A 25625-nucleotide genomic window follows, 5' to 3' on the forward strand; every position below is an offset into this window, starting at 1 on the left:
TCATTATAAAATATAACTGCTCTGAATATTTATTATCCCAAATAGATTGACTATATTTATTATTATTATTATTATTATTATTATTATTATTATTATTATTATTATTATTATTATTATTATTATTATTATTATTATTATTATTATTATTATTATTATTATTATTATTATTATTATTATTATTATTATTATTTTAATGTGGTTCCAAACTAATGATAGCTGAGAAAGTTGTTTAAATTATGACTGAGTGTTGAAAAAAGTATTGGCAAAAGAATGTTGAGAGCTGTACTTTTGAGTGCCTCCATCTCCTCCAGGAAACAAATTCTGAATAACAGATTGAAATTACAGTGTAGCAAAGTTTTCCTCAAAATGAACGAACTGTGATTCTAAAAAAAGAAAAGAATGGACTGTGCTGGGATACGTTCATAATATTCTCTTTCTTTCCTTTTAGATGACTTGAATCATGAAGCTTCTGGATCATTTCTGGATGCAACCACATCACCCTCCTCAACCCATTTGTTTGGCGGCTTCCATATGACAGACTGGAATCCAGCTTCTGTAGTCCAATCAGATCCCACAGGCTCATCAAAGGGTAGCAGGGAACAACCTGCATTTTCCTCTGTACTCACATTACTTGCCAGCACAGCCCAAAAGCCTCCCAATCTCTCGTCAAAAGTTGTTGCACGTGACAATGAAACACATCAATGGCCTTCAAATGGATCTTTGGAACGAGTGGAGCCATTTACTCTTCCATCGTCTGTGCTGGTCAGCAACCAATCCAACAACTCAGGTTTGTTCCCAGAATGCAACATAACCTGCTATTACTATATCTTGCAGTTAATTTAGATGTCATTTGGGTTTGTACAGACTACCCTTTTGAAAGTTGGTTTGAGATGGTTTAAGCTGATCCTTAGTTGGTCATGAGATGGTTTAAGCTGGTCCTGAGCTGGTTGTAAGGGTTCAACAGCTAGTCAATCATGGGTCAATTATTCCTTAAACAATTTCTTAAAATGAGTAGGCATGCAAGCCCTGCTGTCAACATCAAATTGGCCATCATTTCCATCATCACATGAATCATGGGTATTGTCCAAAAATCGTGTCCAAATACCCCTCCTCAAAGCATTTCAAAACTAAATAGGCTCAGCAGGCTATTTTATAATTTTTGCCTTTCTTAGAACACAATGAAGCACTAACAACTTCGAAACAGTCCTGCAAACTGTTTTGAAGCTTATGTAACAGCTTTTCAGTGTTTTTTAAAACCTTCTGTTTTTCAAAGCTGTTTGAACAGCCACTGGGCACTATGTCACAAATCACACATTATTGCTTCATCTCAGGAGCTCTTTCTGTGCTGTAGCAGTTTACTTAGAACCCATTCAACAGGCCCAGAGCACTAAACATTCCCCAGTGTTTAACAAAGGAATCCCCCAAAATGGCATCCACTGTACAGCTTTGCTACTCTCAACACTTCCCCACACACAGTGATGTAAGTCAATTGCCTCATTGTTGGACCCCACTGAACACAGGAATGTAAGTAAAATGGAACAATGCAAAGCTGTACCAAATTAATTGATATTTACATTCAAGCCATTTAATGGACTTATTCAGAATATTTATAGTAAATCAAACATAGGGAAGTGCTGGTTTGTTTGTTTCATGTTGCCATGGTAATAGATTTGAACATGGTTTAAAGGATTCATGAACTGCCTTTTTCTTATTATTTTTTTTCCGTTCTCTGAGGTACACTCATAATGTTTCAAGATTTTACCCCCCCCCCCCCCCATAATTTATAAGTAATAGGCTATTATCTGACCTGTTTTGATCTCCCATCAGAACACTCTAGTTGAATAGGCATGGTAAATTGTAGACTCGGACTGGTATGATGGAAATGCCCACTGGTATGCTTAGTTAACTATTGGATATGTTTGACAGCCTACATCCTTCACAAATGCACATATGACATGATTTAGTTTAAAAAAATGAATAAATGCTTTACTGTCAGATCCAATATAAATTCCTACATAGAATTGACTTGTTTGTAACAAATGGAACTTCATTAAAAATAAAAGTTAATCCACTCTTTCCTAATGCTGGGATCAGAAGGAAGGCAATACAAAGACTGTTTTTCCACAACTTGGCACTGCACAGTGTCTTGTTGTCTTTTAATGACAACAGGCACTTTTAATGTTTCAGCATAAACCTTTCTTGCTATTTACACTACATGCGCAAATCATTGGACAGGGCTTAACATGCAGTGATGTAGAAGCAGGCGTTGATCTTCGTCTGTGGAGGTGGTGCTTAAGGCTGGTTCACACGGCAGGATAATTAGGCTGATTTTAGCCCCGATTCACCCCTTCCGACAATCTTAGGATGCTCCGATTATCGTAAAATAATCTGATCAAATATTCCTGCCGTGTGTGGTGTGTTAAGACCGCTCTCCTCTGCTCGGAAGAACGTCGGGACCGCTCCGATCTCAAATCGGGGATATCCAACATGTTGGATTTATTTTGCCCGATTTCTTCTCGTGTGTGGTGTCCCCCGAGGACAAACAATCACGCAGCCTGTGGACTGTGGCGTGTAGCCAATCAGAAAGCGAGGTGACGAGGCAGTGATAGTACCGGGAAACAAAATCAAAACAGCCGGCGTATATAATAAAACAAATATAACAAATACAAATAAAGTCGATGGGCATAACTACATCCACAACTGCAGTCCACCAGAGTACATGGAAACGAATATATGAACGTTTATTTCAACGGTTATTAATCTGTGTAGTACGTAACAACATTTCTATGAGATAAAACAACAACTTTCCTCCATATCATGATGTAGCAAGTATAGTCCATGCTTGCGTTGTCTCCACCTCTTTGACCATCGCCTTTTCTTGTTTTTCTTATGTTTTTTTTACCGTTAAAAACAAAGCACAAACTATGACCACTGCATCCTCTTCGTCCGCCATGATTGTTTACCCTGAAGTCACGTTTGATCTCGAGGGATTTTGCGAGATTTCCCGTCTGACCTGGGAATGCTCGGGAGTCAAATCGGTTCGTGTGTGATGTGTTGATATTGCCGTGTGGCTGCACACCACACACTGAACGACCAAAACTGTTAGACCCGTGATTTTTTATCGCCGTGTGTGGGGTCTCTCAGGTTTGGAAAATCGGCCGACAATTTTAAAATCGTCCCGTGTGAACCAGGCCTTAGACACACTCCTTCATCATAGAGTAGTGCATTCCATAACCAGATTGGCTTCAATATAAGCTGATTTTAGACTAACAAGAAAGTTTTGTGTTCTGAAACTTGCAGGATGTTTTATATAGTAGAACGACCTCTTATATATTAAAAGATTTAGGGTATTTTGATTTCTCAGTTTATTAACACTTTAGGTAAGAAAAAGGACCAGCAATGCTACCACCTTCTTGATGAGTTGTTGAGGATTGATTGAAGTAAATTTAAAAGTGACATGACATACAGCCAAGTATGGTGACCCATACTCAGAATTCGTGCTCTGCATTTAACCCATCCAAAGTGCACACACACAGCAGTGAACACACACACACACACACACACACACACTGTGAGCACACACCCGGAGCAGTGGGCAGCCAATTATGCTGCGGCGCACGGGGAGCAGTTGGGGGTTCGGTGCCTTGCTCAAGGGCACCTCAGTCATTGTATTGCGGGCCCGAGACTCAAACCCACAACCTGAGGGTTAGGACTCAAACTCTCTAACCACTAGGCCACGACTTCTCTATATTCCCTATATTCTATATAGTAGAGCTAAAAACTGTTGCTTTACAGCTGCTCTATGCAATGGGAAATGCGATTTAAAGGGATAGTCCACCCAAAAAAGTTAATTAAGACCGTAAGACCTTTGTCATCTACAGAACACAAATTAAGATATTTTTGATGAAATCCAAGAGCTCTCCATAGACAGCAACAGAACTGAAATGTTCCCAGGTCCAGAAACGTAGCGATGACATCTGTAAAATAGTCAGTGTGACATCAGGGGTTCAACCTTAATTTTATGAAGCTACGAGAATACTTTTTGTGCGTAAAGAAAACAAAAATAATAACTTTATTCAACAATTCTTCTCCTCATTACTTCAGCAGAGAGTACCACAACACATGCCCTTGCTTCCGCTTCATGGAAATAAACAACGCATGCACGTGCTGATGAGTGTAAAGAGCTCTAGGATATCATCGAAAATATTGTAATTTGTGTTCTGAAGATGAATGAAGGTTTTACTGTTTTGCAACAACATGAGTAATTAATGATAGAATTTTCATATCACTTTAAAATCCATTGAACTTCTATAATGTAATTTATTTCCCAGTTAAATGTGATAGTCAACCAAAACTTATGTAGGGTAAGACTTGTTTTTACATTTTATCCTATTCTATTATTTATTCATTTATTTGTTTATTGGATTGTGACAAATTGATATCAGGTGGTTGAAGAATAGGGGTTCAAAATAAAAGTGAATAATTACATGATTAATTACAAATTACAACAATTACAGGGATTATTAAATTTTTAGTAATGTGAAAAGATGAATCATGCACAGTCAGACCAAGAATGTGCAGTAAACAGTCAATCTGATTTGTGTGATTAGATTCCTTTATGTGAAAAGTAGACTATACATTAAGTTGTATTCATTCAAAAATCCTCCTCTATTCAAATATAATAGCAATAACTTTTGTTTACAGAATGAGTGGAATATAAAGAAGTGAAAGAAACTTTACACAAGCCTGGTTTTCATGTCAATCATCATCAGTGTGAGATATTTAGTTATAGAACAAGATTTGAAAACATTCCACACCCCTCTTAAAATACATCTACTCCTTGATTTGAGTAAAGATTTTAAAGTTTTCAGAGTATTTATTTAGCTAAAATACAACATTTACATTATAATGCTGTATACAAGGTCAAGCTACATTATGACACACCCTTCTTCAATGTTCTGAAGCAATTGCCTGATTTCTGCAGGTAGTCGACCTGAAGCATGCATTCTCAACCTGAAGCACATTCTTGATGCATTAGCTGTAAATTATTTATTTAATGACCGAAACATTGCTACCTGGAAATGCACTTAGAGAAAAGACTAATGGCAAACCTGGTCAGTTTGTTGATGATATCTTCTTGTAGAGACGACTCCCGTTTCAAGGGCTAAAAATGGACAGGCTGCCAGGTCCACAGAGAGTTGTAGGATCATTGAACACTCAATGTATTTATACTGTTTTTATATCAAAACCTTGATCGGAAATGGCTCACTCCAGTGACAAGGCACCATGCCAGTGGCAATGCAGTGACTAGGCACTTTGATCAGATTGAATCCCTCATACCTCACAGAAAAGAGAATTACACAATGTCTCCCATTGCAGTATATGGTAGAGAGATAGACAGTATCTAGGATTCCACGATAGCATCGATGTATATGATATATAAATAGTAAATTTTAGTTGAAAATGGGATTACTTGCACATTTATACTGAGATAGATATGTATTTGATAACTGATGTGTTTATAAGATTATTGTGCTATAATCAAGTGACCTCGAATCAGATGCTGCTCACGTTTTACCAAATCTTTTCTGAAATGTGCAATAAGTACTTATTTACAGCATTTGGAACAAAATAATTCAATAAAGAGCCAGTTGTGTGTAGCTAAATTGGTGGCTAATTCGTGTGAATTTCTACAATCTGCCAGTGGCAAGTATGTTTAAGAGATATGTTTAATTCATAACAAACAAATTCATACAAAATCTCAGTTTCATATAATAGTTATGATTTCCTGTAAGATTGGGTTAAAACTTTTATGTATGGAAAGATTTTGAAACTTAAAAATCTTTACATGTCCTCTATATTATATTTGTATTTTACATGTTTACTAGAAAATATAGTTTAGTTTAGTTTATTTATATATAAAGCACATTTACACAGTGCTTTACAACAAATATGAAACAGACTCAATCAAGATAAACAAAGAGACAAATAAAAGTTTACACACTCAAACAGAATTAAAAAATGGCTTAAAAATGGGTTGAGAGCTTTAAAAACAAGGATCAAAATCTTAAAAATCAACACAGAACTTGATCGGGAGCCAGTGTAGGGAGGCGAGTACTTGGGTAATGTACTCACGTTTTCTAGTGCCAGTCAATAATCTGGCTTCCACATTTTGCACCAATTGCAATCGGTCTAAAGATGATTTAGGATAACCCAGATACAGTGAGTTGCAGTAATCCAACCTTAAAGTTATAAACACACAAATTACCATTTTGAAGGTCCTTCATGGAAAGCATCTTCTTGATTCTAGCAACTGATCTTAATTGAAGGAAACTGCTTTTCACCACAGCACTGATCTGCTTATCCAAAAACAACGTAGGATCAAAGTCAACACCAAGGTTTCTATTCTAATACAGTTGTGTACATTTGATGATGGGGCCAAGCTGCTTGACAATGCCAGAAGACCGTTGTTGGACCAGAAAACATTATTTCATTTTATCATTATTTAACTGTAAAAAAAAGTTGAGTCCATCCAGCATTTAATGTCCTGGAGACATGCAAACAGATTAGACATAGAACAGTTATTGTTTTTAACAGGAAAATAAAGTCGAGTGTCCTCTGCAAAGAGATGACATGATAAATGATGTTTCTGAAAAATATAACCGAGTGGAAGCATATGTAAGGATAACCATCGTATCCAACATATGTACGTGGATACGTTGTTTATATTCAGATCAATCACTGGCATCATCATAATTATAATCATCACTTCACCCTCTTTGTCGTCACATTTTCTACAGCCTTTTCTACACCTTTCTCATCTCAAGTGTTTTGTTGTTTCAGAGTTTGTGTGGATATCTGAGCTGGTGGCACCTGCAGCCACATCCAGAGCTGCAGACCCTGATGCTAGAAGATTGATTTCACCTGAACAGAAAAACACTGCTGCTCCTAATAGATCTTCAGCTACATTTGTGGACACACAACGAGAACGACCAGCCATTGCAACAACTATTGGATCTCAACCTACAATATTTTACAGCAATACTGTTACCACAACCAGCATCCCCTTTACAACAACCACAAACCAGATTAGCACTACCCAATCATCTGCTGCTAAACGACACTCCAAAACACCTAGGACAACTATAAGAACTACAACTACACAATCTCCAAAGACAACATCTAGAATCCTGCCTGACTCCACCTCACAGAGTGCTAAGTTGGACCCTTCAAAAAGCACTTTAGGAACTCCAAGAGCTGCTGTAACTGAGGCCTCAATGCTAAGATGTAACATCACTGACAAGATGTGGATAAAAACAGGTGCGATTGCTCATTGATCTTTATGAAATGACAAAAAAAATGTTGAACTTTAAGTCAGTGTTATAATCATTCAAGTCTAAGTCAAGACTGAGACTAGATGTGGGTTAATTCCTAATTAAGTCCACATGTTCCCAAGACAATGACAATTAAAATATGGTCTTGGACTCAAGTACTACAACATTTACTGTCATCTGCCTCTGCTGTCATCATTCATGCTGAATAAATCTTCCTGTACATATTTAATTAATGATGAAAGCTATTTGTTATCATGACAGTTTATGTAGGTGCTACTGAATCAGTGTTACATTACTCAATAATTGACTTGATCTCGAGTCCATATTTCCATGATGGATTTGGGAGCATGTGGACTAGGTTTTGACTTGAACTTAACCTTCTTCTGGTCATGACTTGGGCCCTGACACCTGACATTAAGATGCATTTTGGTTGATCAGGTCATGAGAAATGGAGGAGACACAATTGTGTTTATACCTGTTTTTTTAAAGTTTTTTTTTTTTTTTTCACTATTTATTTCAATTTCTTTGTGGGCTGGTGGATATGGGCTTTTTCTGATCTTTAAATCTAATATTGCTAAATAAGCTCATGCAATTTATTTATGAGTGTAAAAGGAGACAATGGTAAAGGATTCTTAAACTTCCTACTACCAGGTCTAAACAGGGCCCTGGATGAACTGTTCCTGACTACAGCACTACTGCAAATTTCAATGACCAATGCAAATAGGTGTATGGAAATGCCTTACATACAGTAATTAATATTACATACATTTACTATGTAATTGGAAACCAATGTTTCTGCCAAAATACCACATTTACTTCAGTCTGTGAAAGAGATGTGTGCAATGGTTCTTCTCTTGCAGACAAAATCTAGCTCGTCAAGCCACCTTTATTTATTTAATGTTTTATATAATACAGATTATTCAAAAGCAGCTAATTAGGAAAATAACAGAATCAAATTATTCAAATATGAGACAATTTTAGATTCTTTTAGAAAAAGACAATTATGTCATTATTCTTAAATCAGCTTCAGTTCGAAAACTTAGTAAAGTTCATCAATTCTGAAACAAATTCAATTGACTCCTTTTGCAAAGATGTTGATACACATCAGTTTTCAAGTTTAAGTTCACCCAAGTCTATTCCCCTGTCTGGTTTGTTTGTCTGAAAAAAAAAAAAAAAAATGGTGGAATTTGCGCTATGATACATTAGATTGTCTGTCAATCAACCTCTCTGCAAAGGCTCAATACCCATGTAATCTGCCAGTCCTAACCCTTTCCACCTCAGTGCCTTATAAATATATGATATTTATATAAATATATATTGAAAAACAATGGTTACCTTGGCACATTTTCTTAATGGTTCTTCCTGATCAAATGGTGTTATTTGAACATAAACTTTAGATTCTTCTGTGCATTTTTTTTTTCTGTCAATGACAGTGTTGACCATACAGTTACGAAGGAGTCGTCTAGACAGTATTTTGAAGCAGAATCTCCCTCGAGGGTTTACTCAAGCTCTGAAGAAGGCCTTGAACGACAGCACAGTTCAGGCTAAGGTTTGCACTTCATGAATTTAAAACACAGTCATCATTTACAGTTTGTTCTGCATCAAGTATGCACCAACATAAATTACATTTTGCTTTAAGCAATGTTTGCGGTCTTGATATAACTACAGTGAGATTTACCCTCTAAATCATCCTTCTCTTAACATTAGCAAATCCATACTTATTTTTTATTATACATGCAAAGTTAATGTTTTAGCCAATCACCTGGCTGTAAAATGCATGTGACTGATTGCTCTGAAAGTGCAAGAAAATATAAATACTTTTCACGTGGTTTAAAACATCTACTAAAATATAAATATTTATTTATTACTTGTATACATTTTGCACACAAATGGTATCATTAAGAATATCCATCCCTGGTTAAAAGATTTGTTTTGCACACATAATGGTGTGATTCACCAGCAGGGGCTAAGCATCCATGTTATATATCTTGTTTTCAGCAGCTTTATTGATTTATTTGTGTCTATTGCTTTCCATCTTCTCTTTCTCATTTTAATATATGTTTACTTCAGATGTGTCCCTAAGTGCAAACAGTATGCCAAGGGAAGCTTGGCTATTCTGCTAAATAATGACACCTAACAAAACCAAACACATATTCATGGTAAGGCAGAGTTAAACCTTATTATAGGAGAAGAAAAAAATTAAAATAAATTGTATGAAAATTGAAACAGAATACTGCTATTAGTCACCCCTCAGTTACATCTTAGGATTTTTAGTTACTGAGATTGTTTCTGCCTGTTTGTCCCAAGATAAATGCTTTGATGTCAATGAAGTCCTCATGCTGGAATCAATCCAGGGAGAACTGAAAAGTTTGTGGCTCATCAAACTGTTGATTGAAAAAACTACAGGGGTTTGGATTTGCCATATTGCCACATTTTTTAATGTAAGAACATAACATTAAAGTAATTATTCCCACCCCCGGGAATTGTATCTTTTTATCTTTTTATTTTTATTTTTTTTATTTATAACTATTTACAGCAGAGCCAAAGATCTGCCCATATGCATACGTAAGTTGAAAAATAGAGAAATTATTCTAACAATGAAGGTTGTAAAAAACTGCAAGAAAAATAAACTATGACTAAAACAATATTAGGGGAATAACAAGTGCATCTTGGTCTGATAAAATCTCTGAATGTTCCAACCAAAATTGTATTGTCTTTCTGGTGGCACCATGTATTTTGGCTGTGGTACACACCAAAAAGGGCAATGTCCAATCTATCTATCTAGAGAAAATAGGATATTTGCTTTATGTTTATTTGAGCTACCCTTTTTTGAAAAGTTAAACTTCTCCTTGAAAACACAGAAGTGAATTCACAAGGAATTAATTGCACTTGCTGATGTAAGTGTTTATTTGGATGGAAAATGAAAAAAAAAATAAAATAAATAAATAAATATTATTATTAATAATAATAATAATAATAATTTTGTAATACATCAGCTCCTCTGTAATCAGATCATATTAAGCTGCAAAATTTTCACTCCAAGGATCCAGAAAATGAATGCATTCCACAGTCAGTCTCGAACAGTTCTAATGCAGAATAAACCCACTTTATATTTAATAATAATAATAGAGTTTTAATAATAGAGTTTTGTGACTGTGGACGTACCTGCCCAGTCTTCAGGAAACAGGCAGGTAACATCATCAAAGACCCCTCTCACCCCAGACACAACTTGTTTGAAATTCTTCCCTCAGGCAGACGCTACAGATCTCTGTGCACTAGAACATCTACACATAAAAACAGTTTTTCCCCCATGCCAGTGCTCTGTAATTCATTTCCATAAATCATTCTACATCTTTAATTATTGCCTTTCTCAAGTATTATGTAAATACATATGTACAGTATATCTCTATTATTTATACAGTTCTATATAGAGTAAAAAAATTCACAAATCTAAATAAATCAGTCTAGTTCCAGATTCATACACATTATTTATTGCCAAGTCTTGCTAAATGTATTTTTATTTTGTTCCCATGTCAGATGTGTATGTATGCATGTATGCATGTATGTACCAGGAGCACCTTAAAAACAAATAAATAAATAAAATTAAAAAAAAATTAAAAACCACCAAATTCCTGGTGTGTTTGCTCACACCTGGTAAATAAAGCTAATTCTGATTCTGATATTTCCACCTTCAGATTGAGAGTATCTCTAGTGTTCCCAATGTGACGGTCGGTTACTATGTGACCCATGGAGAGATGGTGTACACTGCATCGGTGGTGGTGGATGCTCTAAGTGTCTATGGTATTGAGAGATTGATGGCAGACATCCGGCAGTTTGTGCCACTGGTGCAGGCAATTCCCATCCCAGCAGTCCCCTGGAGACCCAGCCCTGCCATCTCAATGATGCTGAAGACAGGTCAGGCTCACAGCTCATTCTCTGTCACCACACTAATGTCATTTTTCTACATCCATTTAAGAATGCAATCATTCTCCTTACAAAACTGTTTAGAGACTGGGCTAGTATTCACCCTAAATACTAGTTCGTTGAAAACAAGGCTCAGGTTGAATGTCATTTATATCTAGCTTAACTTGTTCTCAAGTGTCTTAAATGTTGTGTATCATATTGACACATTTGATCTGAGAGCTGCAGTGGAGATGACATCTTTTAGTGTATAAGAAATTTTTGGCCTGTTCTTCAAAGCTATCGTATGGCTTGAAATTTAGCAAATTATCCCATGTTCCCCACAAACTTCGTATTTATAGGTTTATTTATTTAAGTCTCAAACTTGTGCACATATATATATATATATATATATATATATATATATATATATATATATATATATATATATATATATTAGGGGTGTAACGGTTCACAAAATTCACGGTGCGGCTCGGTACGGTTCGGTACGTTTTAGATACAGCAAAATCATCTCAAAAACATCTAAACTTTTCAGAATGCCGCAAGCGCACCGCGGGTCATGTGACAAGAACTAACCAATCAGCTTCATCCTTTCCCGTAACAACGTTGAAAGCTCAGCCAAGATGAAGGAACAGCTGATCATAGTTGTATATGGATTGCAATTTTGAAATAAATTTAGTAGCAGAGCTAGCCTACTGCAAGCTATTTGTCCTTTGCTGAAATTTCCGCGTCTTCATGGAGAGAGCAGGTCATTGTTGCTTAGCAAAGGCAGACGCCCCAGGGGCGCTTCTGCCCGAGCGCTTTGGAAAGGAGAAGAAAGACGCGCCTAGCATTTTCCACGCGTTTTTAGGCGTGATATGTGAACGGCCCCTATGGCGCTCGCTCACTCAGCACGCGCTGAAGGCTCGTTGCAAAATGTCTACTGCATTTAACAGACCAGAAATAGAAGATCCTCCAATAACCAACAGGTCTGGTGTTTGGGTGCACTTTGGATTCCCTGTAAACTATAATGGTGATGATAGAATGAATGGTAAATAGTAAGGTCTCATATCCGCGGTTATAACGTAAATGTAGCCTACCAATCGCCGTGGTGATGTCTTTTGCCCTGTTTGAATCTGTTGGAAATGTCTGTCTAAATGCTGCGGGGATAGTTTGTTGCGTGTATGTTTCTCCTTTTTTTTTTGTCTTTTCCCAGATACTGACACAATAAGGTGATGTCGGCATAAATGAGTTGATGTTTCAAGTATTCCCGCTGGTGTTTTTTTTTTTTTTTTTTGTATTCCCGCTGGTGTACTCTATTGTCATGTAGCAGATGCGACATACCGTTGTTTTTTAACCCACCACTCTCTTGCCATCACCATTATAGCTTACAGGGAATCCAAAGTGCACCCAAACACCAGACCTGTTGGTTATTGGATGATCTTCTTTTTCTGGTCTGTTAAACGCATTGGCTATTTTGCAACGAGCCTTCAGCGCGTACTGAGTGAGCGAGGGCCTGACTGAGTAGCCTAAATTAAACATGGTGTTTTTTTTCTTCTTCGGGGGTGTCAGGGGCGTTGCCTGTTACGTCGTTTGGGTTATTGGGCTACCTTGTTGAACGCATATCATTATATTTCACTGTTTTTTTTTTTTTTTCAAATATAATTAATTAGTCCAACGAATGGTTCAATACGAATACGCGTATCGTTACACCCCTAATATATATATATATATATATATATATATATATATATATATATATATATATATATATATATACACACATATACAGTACAGACCAAAAGTTTGGACACAACTTCTCATTCAAAGAGTTTTCTTTATTTTCATGTCTATAACCGAGAGTTTTTTTCGAGGATACTCTCCAAGAAGGGTATTTTGACATAATTTTGTATGTATTTGTCGTTACAAGAGCAAGAACAGGCAAATTTCGGTGTTCAAGAACTTTAAGATGCATCTCTCTGCGTGGAGAGCTCGGTTCGGTGTTGCTGTCCGTGAGATGCGGCTCTCTGCATGCGCAACGAACACATTTTTCTGCATCTTGTGTTTAAATGCTTTAAACTCTTTTAAATATTTAAATGGGCAAGGCTAAAAAACACGTGTAAATGATAAGATTTCGTGATGATGCGCAGCCTGTTAACTGTACCAGGGTCCCCCCTTAGCTGTGGGCCCCTATAATTATCACCACCTTTCACCCCACTAGCCCACGGCCCTATCCTTGTGTATGTGTGTGTAGTTCTGAGGTTTGTTGGGCCAGAAGATGACCTCAAGTCCTGCAGATTTACTCAGATGATGGAGCAGAGACTGGAGAATGCTTTTGCTGAAGCAGAGGCCATAGTGATGAACTCACACAGCGGTCTCACTGTACAGGTGGGAGGGCCTAAACATTTCATTACCTTTATTTTACCTTTATTTATTTTGCATGTCAAATGAGGAGTTTTTTTGTCATTTTGTTCTGTTATGTTTTGTTCTTTTTTTAGGGGGCAAATGTTGACATCCATTTTGTTGATTTTTGTAAAAGGTCAGTATATAACAAATATAAATATAACAAGTTTTGTTTCTTACTCTTTTTCTCACAGATCTTGAGCACAACACAGTCTGTGGGTTCTCCTGCTGTATCTCTGATATATGTGGTGCATAATGGCAGTGTCACTCTCAATGGCACAACTGCCAGTAACCTTCTCAGCCAACTGACTGCTGAGCTTGTTGGTTACTTCCTGTTTTACCCTCCACTGATCACAGCTGAGCGTAAGTTCTTTCTGGCATTCCTCAGTTATACAAATAGGATGTAACATATGCAAATGTTACACTTTGTATTTTCTTTTATATTCCTTTTGGGAATTATGTTGGTACAGGATGCAGAATTTACGTATAATCAGTAATAAAGATGAAAATTATATAATTCAGCTGAGTATAATTCAGTATGGTTATTTTTTTTTCTAAAATTTTTGGTAAATCTGAAAGAAAAAACACACACAAACAGCATTAATGCTAAATATGTTTTTCATACATGATCATCTGAACATGTTAGAGGAATAAAAAGAAACAGTAGATGATTCTCTACCAGAGAGTGGTTTCTGTTTGGTTTGTAGTGTTCACAGAAGGTGGAAACAGGTTCATGCATACATGGGCCAGGGCACAGCATGCACATCAAAAGCAATTACAGGGAATACTAATTAACAGTAGGGAATCCCGGATACACTTGTGTGTGTGTCTGTGTGGAAAGAACATGGTTCCACATGCAACTGGAATGTGATGGTGAGAATATCACACACCTCACTGTCACAGTTTTGCTCATACTGACTGTGAGGTTATTTGGTTTCTCCTCGCAGTCCATTCTTACCTGCTTTGTCCTGCTTTGTTTATGTTTCTGCATTTATATTGAATTATTTAGCAGATGCTTTTTATCCAAAGTGAGGACAATAATAGCAATCAAACCAACAAAAGAGTAACAATATGTGACACTGGCTGTGAAAACCCAGCTAAAGTTGTTTTATTTTATTTTTTCCTGATTTACTGTTTTCTTCATAAAATATGAACTTTATGTGAAAATATACCCTTATACCTTTAATATTGACTGAATAAGGGCATGTCAAAGATTGAAATAAATGTTCGAAAATCAAACTTTGATGCTTGTAATCTCATAACTAGATTTTGAAACTTTAGCCTGGATTTCACAGAGAGGGTCAAATATGTAAGTGCTGTGACAAATCCCGTTTAAACTAATGCAGTATACATAGGCCAACAAAGTTTTAAATTATTTATTTATAGATAATAAATAAAAGTAGATAGAATAGAACAGAGAGAGCTAGAGTTAGTGGGTTAAATACATTTATTTACTGGACAAGGGCTGGGTTTTGGAAAATATGTTATGATTATACATTAAATAGCACACTGTGGCACATGTAACAACTGAATACATTGCAATGCATCTCAATATCAAGAAAAATGTGTAAAAGTTATACCATTAGGGGTACAACCCTTTAACCCTTTAACTTAACTTAAGAGATATATGTTAGGGTTGGCCCTAATGTCGTAGTGACAAGCTGACAATTTCGCCATGAATTTTGTTGTCTTAACTCTGAATGTGTCCGTATGTATGTACTTCATTTGTTGAAGAATGTACTTTCAGACTTTAAAAAAAAATGAATTCTTGAAAGTATGCATGTAATTATTTAATTCTGGACATAAAGTACATCCAGCCCAACAACAGCAATCACATTGCTCATGCACATTTCAAGTACTGCTTTTTAGTTGTAGGAAAGTGGGCATATTCAGATTTAATAATTTACATGCAGCCAAATAATCCATTTGTAATCGGATAGATGCCTTGAAAAGATTAGAAATGGATTGATGGATTGAAAAGCCTTCATGTAAACACCTTAATCAATCCGACTGAGCTGAGACTGAGAAAATTAATCCAATCGGATTGAAGGGGGTGGTTTATTCCTTTTCTAATTCGATTGAGAGTACATGTAAACACTTGATCGGATTGAACCACAAAACTGAAAGTACTTTTATTTGTATATATATATATGCATATGTATATATTTATCCATAAATGACCATAAATGGTTAAATATTAATTCTGCTTTTAAAAACAAATAAAGAAACTGTGTAGGGGAGCATGAAAAAAATAAAAAAAATAAATCAATTTCGATTTGAAGCTTGTGACATACAGTATAAACTTGCACATCAACCCGATCACTTTATTTAGCGTTCTTGTGAACACTTCATTCAGACTCATAAATCGGAATGAATGCAGTCCAATTGAACCAAAAATTGTGCATGTAAATGTAGCCATTGAGTCACAGTACCCAGCAGATTCATCTGACAATGCTTATTCATACAGAACACTGAAACACTATGTGTTGCTCTGAGACATGCAACAGTTGATCCTGCTTTGCCTTTTTTGGGTATTATTTTTGTTGAAAGAGCAACAACAGCAACAAAAACAAAGACAAATTAACTGGTAATATTATGTCTAAAATTATATTATCTTATTTATCGAACTGATGCATAAAAGCAATATGACACTTGTGATGGTGCTGTTGTTCAGAATATCAGCACAGTTGTGACTACCTGCTGCTGCATAACTGCCTAAAATGCTTAAAATTAACTGAACTTGAAATGTTGTATTTAGTTCAAAATTTATATGATACATTTTTAATTTTACTAATGTTAATAGATTTTAAAATGTAAAAAACAGTTGTTGATTTTTTTATTTTTATTGTTTTAATCAAAGTTTCAGAAAAATAGATTAAAATGACTAATGATGACATGACAAAACATTAACAATTATTTTATAAATATACAATTATATAATGTTATATGATGAAATACTTTTCAAAACACTTAAGCTGTTCCTCAGATTAGACCTTAGTGGAGTAAAATAATTCAATAGCTGTTGGAATTTTACAGGCTGCTTAGTAATTCTGCCTTGAAGACAGGATGTCAGCCAGAGCCTTTAATCACACTGCCACTATGCAATTGAGTAAAGGTTTCAATTGGGAAATGCGGCTAGACTCTCTGTACTGTCTGCTGGAGAGTAGATGTGCTCAGCTAAGCCTCTGGACCCAGGATCAAAGCAGAGTCTTTTGAAACAAGTTTTCTTATCTATTCTCCCTCTCTACAACAGTTTCTCTTGCTTTCTCTTCCCTCTCACTATCTTTCCTCTGCAGCTATGGAATACCATAACCTTAACACATCTGTAGCAACCAGGCCATTTTGGATAATCACAGGTAATCGTCTCACTGATGTTGTTCATTACTAGCTATATGAATGAAAGAGCTTGATTTAGAGGGATTTTTTTTTTCTTTTTTTTCTGTTTGCTCTGTCGACATTTCTGACACCCACGCACCTCTTCTTTTCTAGATGACTGATATTTCCATAGTTCCTTCATTATGAAAGATGATTTTCACTCCCATCCCTGTTTTATGGAGTTTAAAATCAGAATTGGTTTAGTGGATTTTACTTCATGTCTGTTTACTTTAAGATCATATATATTCTAATACTTCACAAATAAAGAATTCACAAATAAAACAATAATTGAAGATGATTTGTTTTGTTGCAATATATTACACACATTTTTATCATGCATGACAAATACTTAAGCAATTTACTCCAGTGGATTTGTACAATAACATGCTGCTGTTCTATGCCAAGATTAGATCATTTAACTATCTTTCTGTTCTTTATAAACACATCAAACACATCAATGAACCAATTATACCAGTGGTTCCCAACCCTGGTTTTGGAGGCATCCCAACACTGCCCTTTTTGCATGTCTCCTTAATCAAACACACCTGATTCAGGTCATCAGATCTTTAGTAGAGACTTCAAGACCTGAAACTGGTCAGATTAAGGGAGACATGTAGTGTTGGGGTGCCTTTTTGACCAGGGTTGGGAACCACTGAATTATACTTTCTAATTATTAATTTGAGTTCATTAATTTTGAGTATAATTATTCATATGCAATTTGAGTAATGTTGTCTTTAGTAATGATAGTACTCAAGACATTTTTAAGTTTTTTTTTTTTGGACTTACTTTGATACTGACAAAGTTCAACACCAGTAACTAGTAAATAGTGTGCGGAAGACTGCTGACACATTCAGTAGCAGCTCTAGTCCTCGTAGTCGACTGTCCTGCAGAGTTTAAAGATGTAGTTCTCCCAAAATGAAAATTCTCTCATTAATTACTCATCCCCATGTTGTTCCAAACCTGTAAAACCTCTGTTCATCTTCGAACACAAATTAAGATTTTTGATGGAATCTGAGAGCTCTCTGACCCTCCATAGTCCACACTGATACAATGCATTGAAATATAGCAAGGCCATCTGTAAAATAATCCATGTGACAGGGGTTCAACCGTAATTATATGACACTATACAAGAATACATTTTGTGCGCAAAGCAAACAATAATGACATAGTTTATTCGGCATTTATAACTTCTCCCTGAATTACCATTTACCATTTTGTGTTGTGTTTTGTATAAAGTGTTGTATGAAATTAAAATCTTAGTCGAAGGCCAAGAATTAGGGTATGGTTTTGCAGATTTGGTGTGTGGTTCTGGTGTTTGAGTGTCTGGTTTAAAAAAAAATTGTGTCAAGTTATGATTTTTTGTGTAAACGGTTAAAAACAAAAAAAAACAAAACAGAAATCTGTAGTATCTCTTCACATCTCTGCAGTGATTCAGGATGTGGAAAACTCCTCTCTAGAAGGACAGTATCACAGTTTTGCTAGTCTGATGGAGGAGCGGTTGGCTGAGCTCTTCATGGCGGCTCACCAGCAAGGTGTTCGCTTCAAGCGGGCAACAACAGTGGGCAGTTACACCGTCCAGGTACGACCTAAAAACATTGAAAGTGCTAACTTAGCAAAGTAAATGTAAAAAATAGGATTCATTTTAGAAAACACATTCACATTTGATAAGAAATGACTCATAGCCTAATTGGAGCCAGCTTTAGTCATTTCTTTATTATTTCGGTTATATTAATCTGTTTTCCAGAATTAATGCAACATTTGTATTGTATTTAATCATATTGTATTGTATGCAAATTTATAACAGTAGGTGGTGTGTAACATGAAAATAATTTCTCCTTGAATTTCTGCACAAATCCAATTGTAAACCAGCAACACATGCTTTATATTTTCACACATACACTTATTATACTCTACAACTACTTCTGCTACCTCAGAAGGGGTTCATGCATTATAGTGATTTCACCCCTGTTGCTCATTTCTAATTAATCTTATAGTGTCACCACACCCCAGTCTCCCTCCTGGAGGCTATTTGATGGAAAAGATTCAACCTTTAAGGTTTACCAAATGAAAATATGCCTACAGGAAGTGATCATGCTGTGTATCATTGCATTCAGATGGTTAGTATCAGGCGTGTACATGGTCCAAAAAACCCAGCTGAGATGACCTACTATGTCCAGCAAAATGGGACCCCACTGCTTGGCACATCTGCAGCCAAGCTTCTAAACACAGTGGACTCGCAAACCATGGCGCTCACACTGGGATACTTTGTCCAACTGCAGGCTGAAGGTCAAAATTACTTTGTCTTTCTTCTCTACTTATTAGAATTAATAAATATTGTGTATTTATCTACTGTACCTAATTTAAATGAATCATTTAATACCATGCACAATTGTGTACATGTATTTTTTTTTACCTTTGTACTTATATTTAGAAATACTAATAAAATTTGAAATTATATCTGTAATTTCTGTAGTTACATCACTAAATTACACTGTCTTCCATACCCTTACATCTTAACCAATCCTTAAGCCTAACCAAACCACCAAACCTGTCGATAACCTTAACTGTACCACCACTTAATAGCACTTCAACAAGTGATTTGCAATTCAACATAAATATGTAGCAGTTATTTATTTATTTATTTATTTCACATACTGAAAGTATAATAAAGTAGATATAGTTAAAGACCCCTGTTATAAAGTGGGACCAAAAGATTCACTTACAAATCAAATATAACATAACAAAATATATATATATATATATATAGGTAGGGTTAGGTTAAGTGTTAATATTAAGGCTTAATAGTCAGTAGAATGTCTGTTGGGGTTTCATATGACGTTTCTAAAAATACAGTTATTTGGTGTAATGCAATATTTTTGGTTTAAGGTTCGGTTCATGTCTGCATTTGTGATCAGAGAAGCGACAAACAACAAGCGCTACTTTACACTGCTCAAAACTCACTTTTGAATAGTCAGTGGCAAATTCTTTAAATATGAAATCATACTTAAAGGTTGTGAGTAAGAAGCACCAGACTGTCCTTGCTAAGTTGGAATTGTCCCACTTTATAGAAACAGCCTTTTTTGCCACAGTCGGCATTGGTGCAACATTACTTATTGTCATCAGAATGTTCAAAAGGGACTATCAAAATAAAGTGTTACCAAATCTTCACACCTCTTGATTACGTCAACATTGTCATATTCTGCATACTCAAATAATTCTGAATGAACAAATAATGGTGCTATTGGGATGATTAGATAAAAAGCAAGTAAACAACTTGGATGTCATTGCTTTGTCAAGACAAAATCAATTCTAAAATGGCTTGAACACATGATCTGGGTATGAGCATTTCGCTTGGTGAATTAAAGATAAATCTCCTTCTCTGTGACCATCATGACGCATGTCTTGGTCAGCATGTAATGATCCAAATGATGATCTGAAAATAAGTTGACTTAAAACAACTACATTTTCAATTCACAAAGAAAATGTAATCTGAAATTTGAAATGAATGCAGATTAAATGTGAAATTGCTTGATAAGACTTGATAAATATACTTGCTTTTATTAAACATAAAAAAATAATAAAAATTATAATATCTATTTAATCTGGATTGCAAAACGTCATTAACAAAATTATTGGGTAACATTTTATTTTGATGGTCCCTTTTGATCATTCTGTCGACTGTAAGTAACTTTTCACCTACATGTCAACTAACTCTCATTGAAGTATTAGTATATGGTCTGCTTAATATCTGCTAACTCTTTATTGTGATGGTGTCCCAACAGACATTCTACTTACTATACATAACTTTGCAAGTACTTTTCAATTTATTCTAAACCTACAAGTCAACTAATACTCTATAACACTCTAATGAGATTTAATAGATATGAATGATGTAACTTATAGTCAACAGAATGTGTTAAAAGGACCATCAAAATAAAGTGAAACTATGGTTGTACAAACAAAATATTTTTTTGTCAAAATATTTAAGCAACACAATTTGCATTATAGTTTAATGTGTAAAAGATTTAATGTGACTAACAGTGTTTCTCACCATGCAGCCGTAGTGAAGAATCCACCCAACAACCTGTGGATCATCGCTGCAGTGCTAGCACCCATCGGCGTGGTGACCCTCATCATCATCATCATCACCACGGTGCTGTGTCACAAAAACAAGAGCGATTTCAAAACTGATCCCATTGGAAACTTCAACCCTCGAGTAAAGGTATGGCAGTGACTGGATACACATCCTGCTTGACCATTTCCCATAAGGCACCGCTTTGCTCTTTAACTCTCTCATTATAACTCATTATGCTATTTTGTACACTCAGCATATTTTACAGTGGCTTCATCAACAGTTTTCCTCAAACTCTTACATGCATTGCTTGCTTTGCCTCTGGGAATAAATCCCGAGAGAGTGTATGAGAGAGAGATAGAAATGATTGATGACTCTTCATGCTGTTTTCTCTCATTTAGACTGCTTACTGGAGAGACGTGGGTTATTACCCTCAGGTAGATATTCAGCTCTTCAATCATCTCACCTGCTGCTCTGGACTCCTGATGTGCACACACTGTTATGGATGATGTGTAGAGTAGACAGGTCTCAGGGACAATGTACTAATGATCGTGCACAATTAAAGGGTTAGTTCACCCAAAACAGTCAAATTATTTCGTCATTAACTCACCTGTGTGTCATTCCAAACATGTAAGACTATATTTATTTTGTGGAACATAAAAGGAGATGTTGAGTGAAGTGTGCTGGCTGCTTTTTCCATACAATGAAAGTAAATGAAGACAGGAATGTAAAAAAAAAAAAAAAAAAAAAAAAAAAAACGAGCACTTTACTTTCATTGTTTGGCAAAGAGCAGCCTTGACATTCTACAAAACATTTAGAAATTTGTACAGATTTTGAATGACATGATATGGTATGATATTAAATGAACTGAACAACATTTTGTGTGAACTATTCCTATGAACATTGTCAATAGTATACATATATATATTTTTTTTTTCTAGATTAGGACCTGATTTTATGTGTGTGTATTCCTTTGCGTGCTTGTATGCCTAAACAAGCTGAATATTTTAGAAATAAGGTCAGAAATTCTCTTATGATTTAGTTGGAAGTAGACTAGCAGGACTGTGGAAGGGACAAAAACCTCTTTGTTATAAAATGCATTTAATACATCAATTGTGTAAAACCATAAGACATCTATCCACCTCTCTAAAAGAAATGCAGACAGCAGCACTTATTAAAAAATGTCAGATATGTCTTATTTATTAGGTATAATGATCTGACCTGCATTTTCCCCATATACACCCTCTGGCCTAGTTTATCATTTGCTATGACTGACAAACTGCTGCCTTTTGCCTGGCCATTATGGAATGCCTCCTTGCCTTCAGTTATACAGTAACTGAGGATTTGTTATTTGCAAAACATGTGCAGTGTATTATAATTGTTATTAGAATATATCTGCAGGGCTGCATAGCCATTCTTTACATTAGTTTTCCAAAAAGCATTGCCAGGCCAAGTTTTTGGACACTTTTTGAACCAATAACTCATCAGGTTTTTATTATTATTATTTTTTTAAACATATCTTTATTGATTTGATATTCTGAAATGAACTTAACTGAGATATTACTTGCTTTGTTTATGTCAATCCACCTATTTTATTATTATTATTTTTTTTCAGTGGATTATCCTAATGGTTTATTTCAAATTAATCTGTTTCTGTTATATATAATAATAATAATAATAATAATAATAATAATAATAATAATAATAATAATAATAATAATAATAATAATAAATAATCAGCTCCAACTAGTTGTAAAATTAAGAGATGGGATTGCTTAGAATTTGTGACATTTAAGTGTATTTAAATATATAGACCTTTATATTTTTCTGTATTTAGATTCTCGGCACACAACTTTAGTAGGGGCAAAATAGTTCTGAGATTAAAATAAGCTTCAATGACAATAACAGAAAACATCTAGTTAAGTGGTAAACAAGTAAATACTTACAACACATACTTGCTTCCCCGGTAAACTATCAACCCCAGAATGCTGTCCTGGCATTGCTCTCCAGAAACTGCTGAGACTCAATAAAACTGTGGCTGGATAATGTCACAAGAGACAACAGACAAAATGTCTGAGATAAATTTTGCAGGACTGCTTTGCAACGGAACATAGTAGCATTGTTGCCACACTGTAAAATAACTAGTTTAGAGATAGTCTTGTATATTAAGGTGGTATTTATATATGGCATGACCACAAAAATGAAAGATTAGAGTCTAAATTAAGGATTAAAAGTGTTCAGATTTATTCATGTCAGTCATAATTTAAGTATTTAAATAGCCGATTATCTCATTCATGTGACAGCATCATCCTTAAATTACATTTTTTATATTTAAATAAATTCATTAACATTCCCCACAGACTACGTAATTAATCAGAATTTAAGTAAAGTCTCATCTTTAAGGCCCTCCATTACTAAATCTGTTTACCTTCATTAGATCTAAGGATTATATTAACATTTGAACTGTTGAACTTTCCTTGGTCCAATCCAATGCAGTCAGATTTTGCCAGTCATTTAAATGAGTTCTTTATTTGAATGAAATTAAATATGGTACCACACAAACCCCATTTTAGCTATGCAACTATTTCACTTGAAACCAATGTTCATAGGATACTAACACATTTTTATTTTAATAGAGCAGTCATGTTTTTGACAATGCATATACTTTTCAAACACAGGTGCATCTCAATAAATAAATCTTCAAAATGGTCTCTCAGTTTGGCTCAATAGGGTACACAATCATGGGGAAGACAACTGACAGTTGTCCAGAAGACAATCACTGACACCCTTCACAAGGAGGGTAAGCCACAAACATTAATTGTCAAAGAAGCTGGTTGTTCAAAAAGTTCTGTATCCAAGCATGTTAACAGAAAGTTAAATGTAAGGAAAAGGTATGGAAGAAAAAGATGCACAACCAAGCAAGAGAACCACAGCTTCATGAGGATTGTCAAGCAAAATCGATTCAAGAATTTCAGTGAACTTTACAAGGAATGAACTGAGGCTGGGGTCAAGGCATACAGACGTGTCAGAGAATTTGGCTACAGTTGTCATATTCATCTTGTTAAGCCACTCCTGAACCACAGACAACGTCAGTGGCATCTTACCTGGGCTAAGGAGAAGAAGAACGGGACTGTTGCCCCGTGGTCCAAAGTCCTCACCAGACCTGGGCTCGGTTCCCCAAAACATTCTTATCGCTAAGTAGTTCTTAACCTATTCCTTAACCTCTCTCTTAACCTTATTGCACAATTCCCGATATGTTCGTACTCTAAGTATATCTTCTGTAAGTCACACTTTCGTAAGGTTGGTCTGGACCATATGTAAGCTCTCTCTTAGCGTTGTTTGAGCTCAGGACGCTAGTCTTTAGAAATCAGCGCAGCGCAGTACAAGTTAGACAATGTATGTTGACAATGTTGTGGCTCAACAATGATTTTATGTTATTGACATTTTAAGACTAATAATAAAATACGTTCGCAATGGATACAGGCCTATTTATGAAGTTGACTTAATTTGGTATCAAAACTAATATGGTGGTAATTAGCCTATAGCTATTTCGTAATGTCTTTAAAGCGAATTGATCACTTTTGATAATGAAAATCTGGCAAACAATTTGGCTCTAAATGGCTAATCTATCTACTATAAATAGGTAAGCATGCTGGTGTCCAGTAAGCGACCAACTATGGCAGCGATCCAATGTGTTCTTGCCGCCGAGCCATTTAGTCCATGTCAATTTATTTATTTATTTTTTTGTCAAAACTTAAGCCCTTTTGACATTTTGCCTGACGTGGCTATATATATATAAATATATATATATAAAAAAAAAAAAAAACATTTGCCTTCCAAGTCAACTCATTATGGAGCTGCTGGACCTTCTCAGACATGCGCTTGCCAGGCTAACGTGGCGGAATTTCGCTTTAAGCCCTGAAGTCCAGCTGCTTGAGGCGCTAAGGTTTATTGCTACAGGGAGCTTCATCGAGGTTGTTGGAGAGGGCTACAGACTAAGCTAGGTGCCATTTTATATGTTGCTTCCCGACCATATTCTGTATCTTACTCTCGCTCTCTTTTTATTGAAAACATTAACAAAATGGCAATCAATACCGCATTAAACATAAGTAACTGCAGCTGGTTGCCAATCAGTTCTGATTGTAAAGTATCTTTCCATTAATATAATGTATTAAATCATTTTTAGAAGTCGTTAAACCCATGTTAAGAAGCGGCACAAGTGGCACAATGGGATAAGGAGGGTGGATGATTAGCGAGGGATACCCGGTTCGTCTAACCGTCACAACATATCGTATGAACATATTACTGACCATTTGATAATTACATTTATATTTTATATTTTACTGATAACTTAAACTATGTTAAAATACATGTTACTGTAATAATTTGAAGAATGTTTCATTTGCATAGAACGTATTGTCTTTCTTAACGCTGTAATGCACCTTCGCATGAAGTGGAAAATCGATTCCTGAGCAATCGATGCCAACTAATTCAGCACCTTCACTTGGGACAGCGCCCTTGTGACGTTGAACGTAAAGAGA

At 35.5% G+C, this 25625-nt stretch overlaps 1 protein-coding gene across 1 annotated transcript; it reads left to right on the forward strand.

Moving 5' to 3' along the window:
• Positions 1 to 268: 268 nt before the first annotated feature.
• LOC127977381 (UPF0606 protein KIAA1549L-like) lies at positions 269 to 25619 on the forward strand. The gene is made up of 11 exons (XM_052582260.1): positions 269 to 787; positions 6844 to 7320; positions 8768 to 8883; positions 11030 to 11249; positions 13489 to 13622; positions 13832 to 14000; positions 16934 to 16993; positions 18440 to 18591; positions 19127 to 19298; positions 21071 to 21234; positions 21486 to 25619. Exons 1-11 carry the CDS (start codon positions 532 to 534, stop codon positions 21591 to 21593), a joined length of 2028 nt encoding a protein of 675 aa, XP_052438220.1. The 5' UTR covers positions 269 to 531; the 3' UTR covers positions 21594 to 25619.
• Positions 25620 to 25625: the final 6 nt, after the last annotated feature.

This window comes from Carassius gibelio, chromosome B18 (assembly GCF_023724105.1).
Source record: "Carassius gibelio isolate Cgi1373 ecotype wild population from Czech Republic chromosome B18, carGib1.2-hapl.c, whole genome shotgun sequence".
In the NCBI taxonomy this organism is placed as follows: domain Eukaryota; kingdom Metazoa; phylum Chordata; class Actinopteri; order Cypriniformes; family Cyprinidae; genus Carassius; species Carassius gibelio.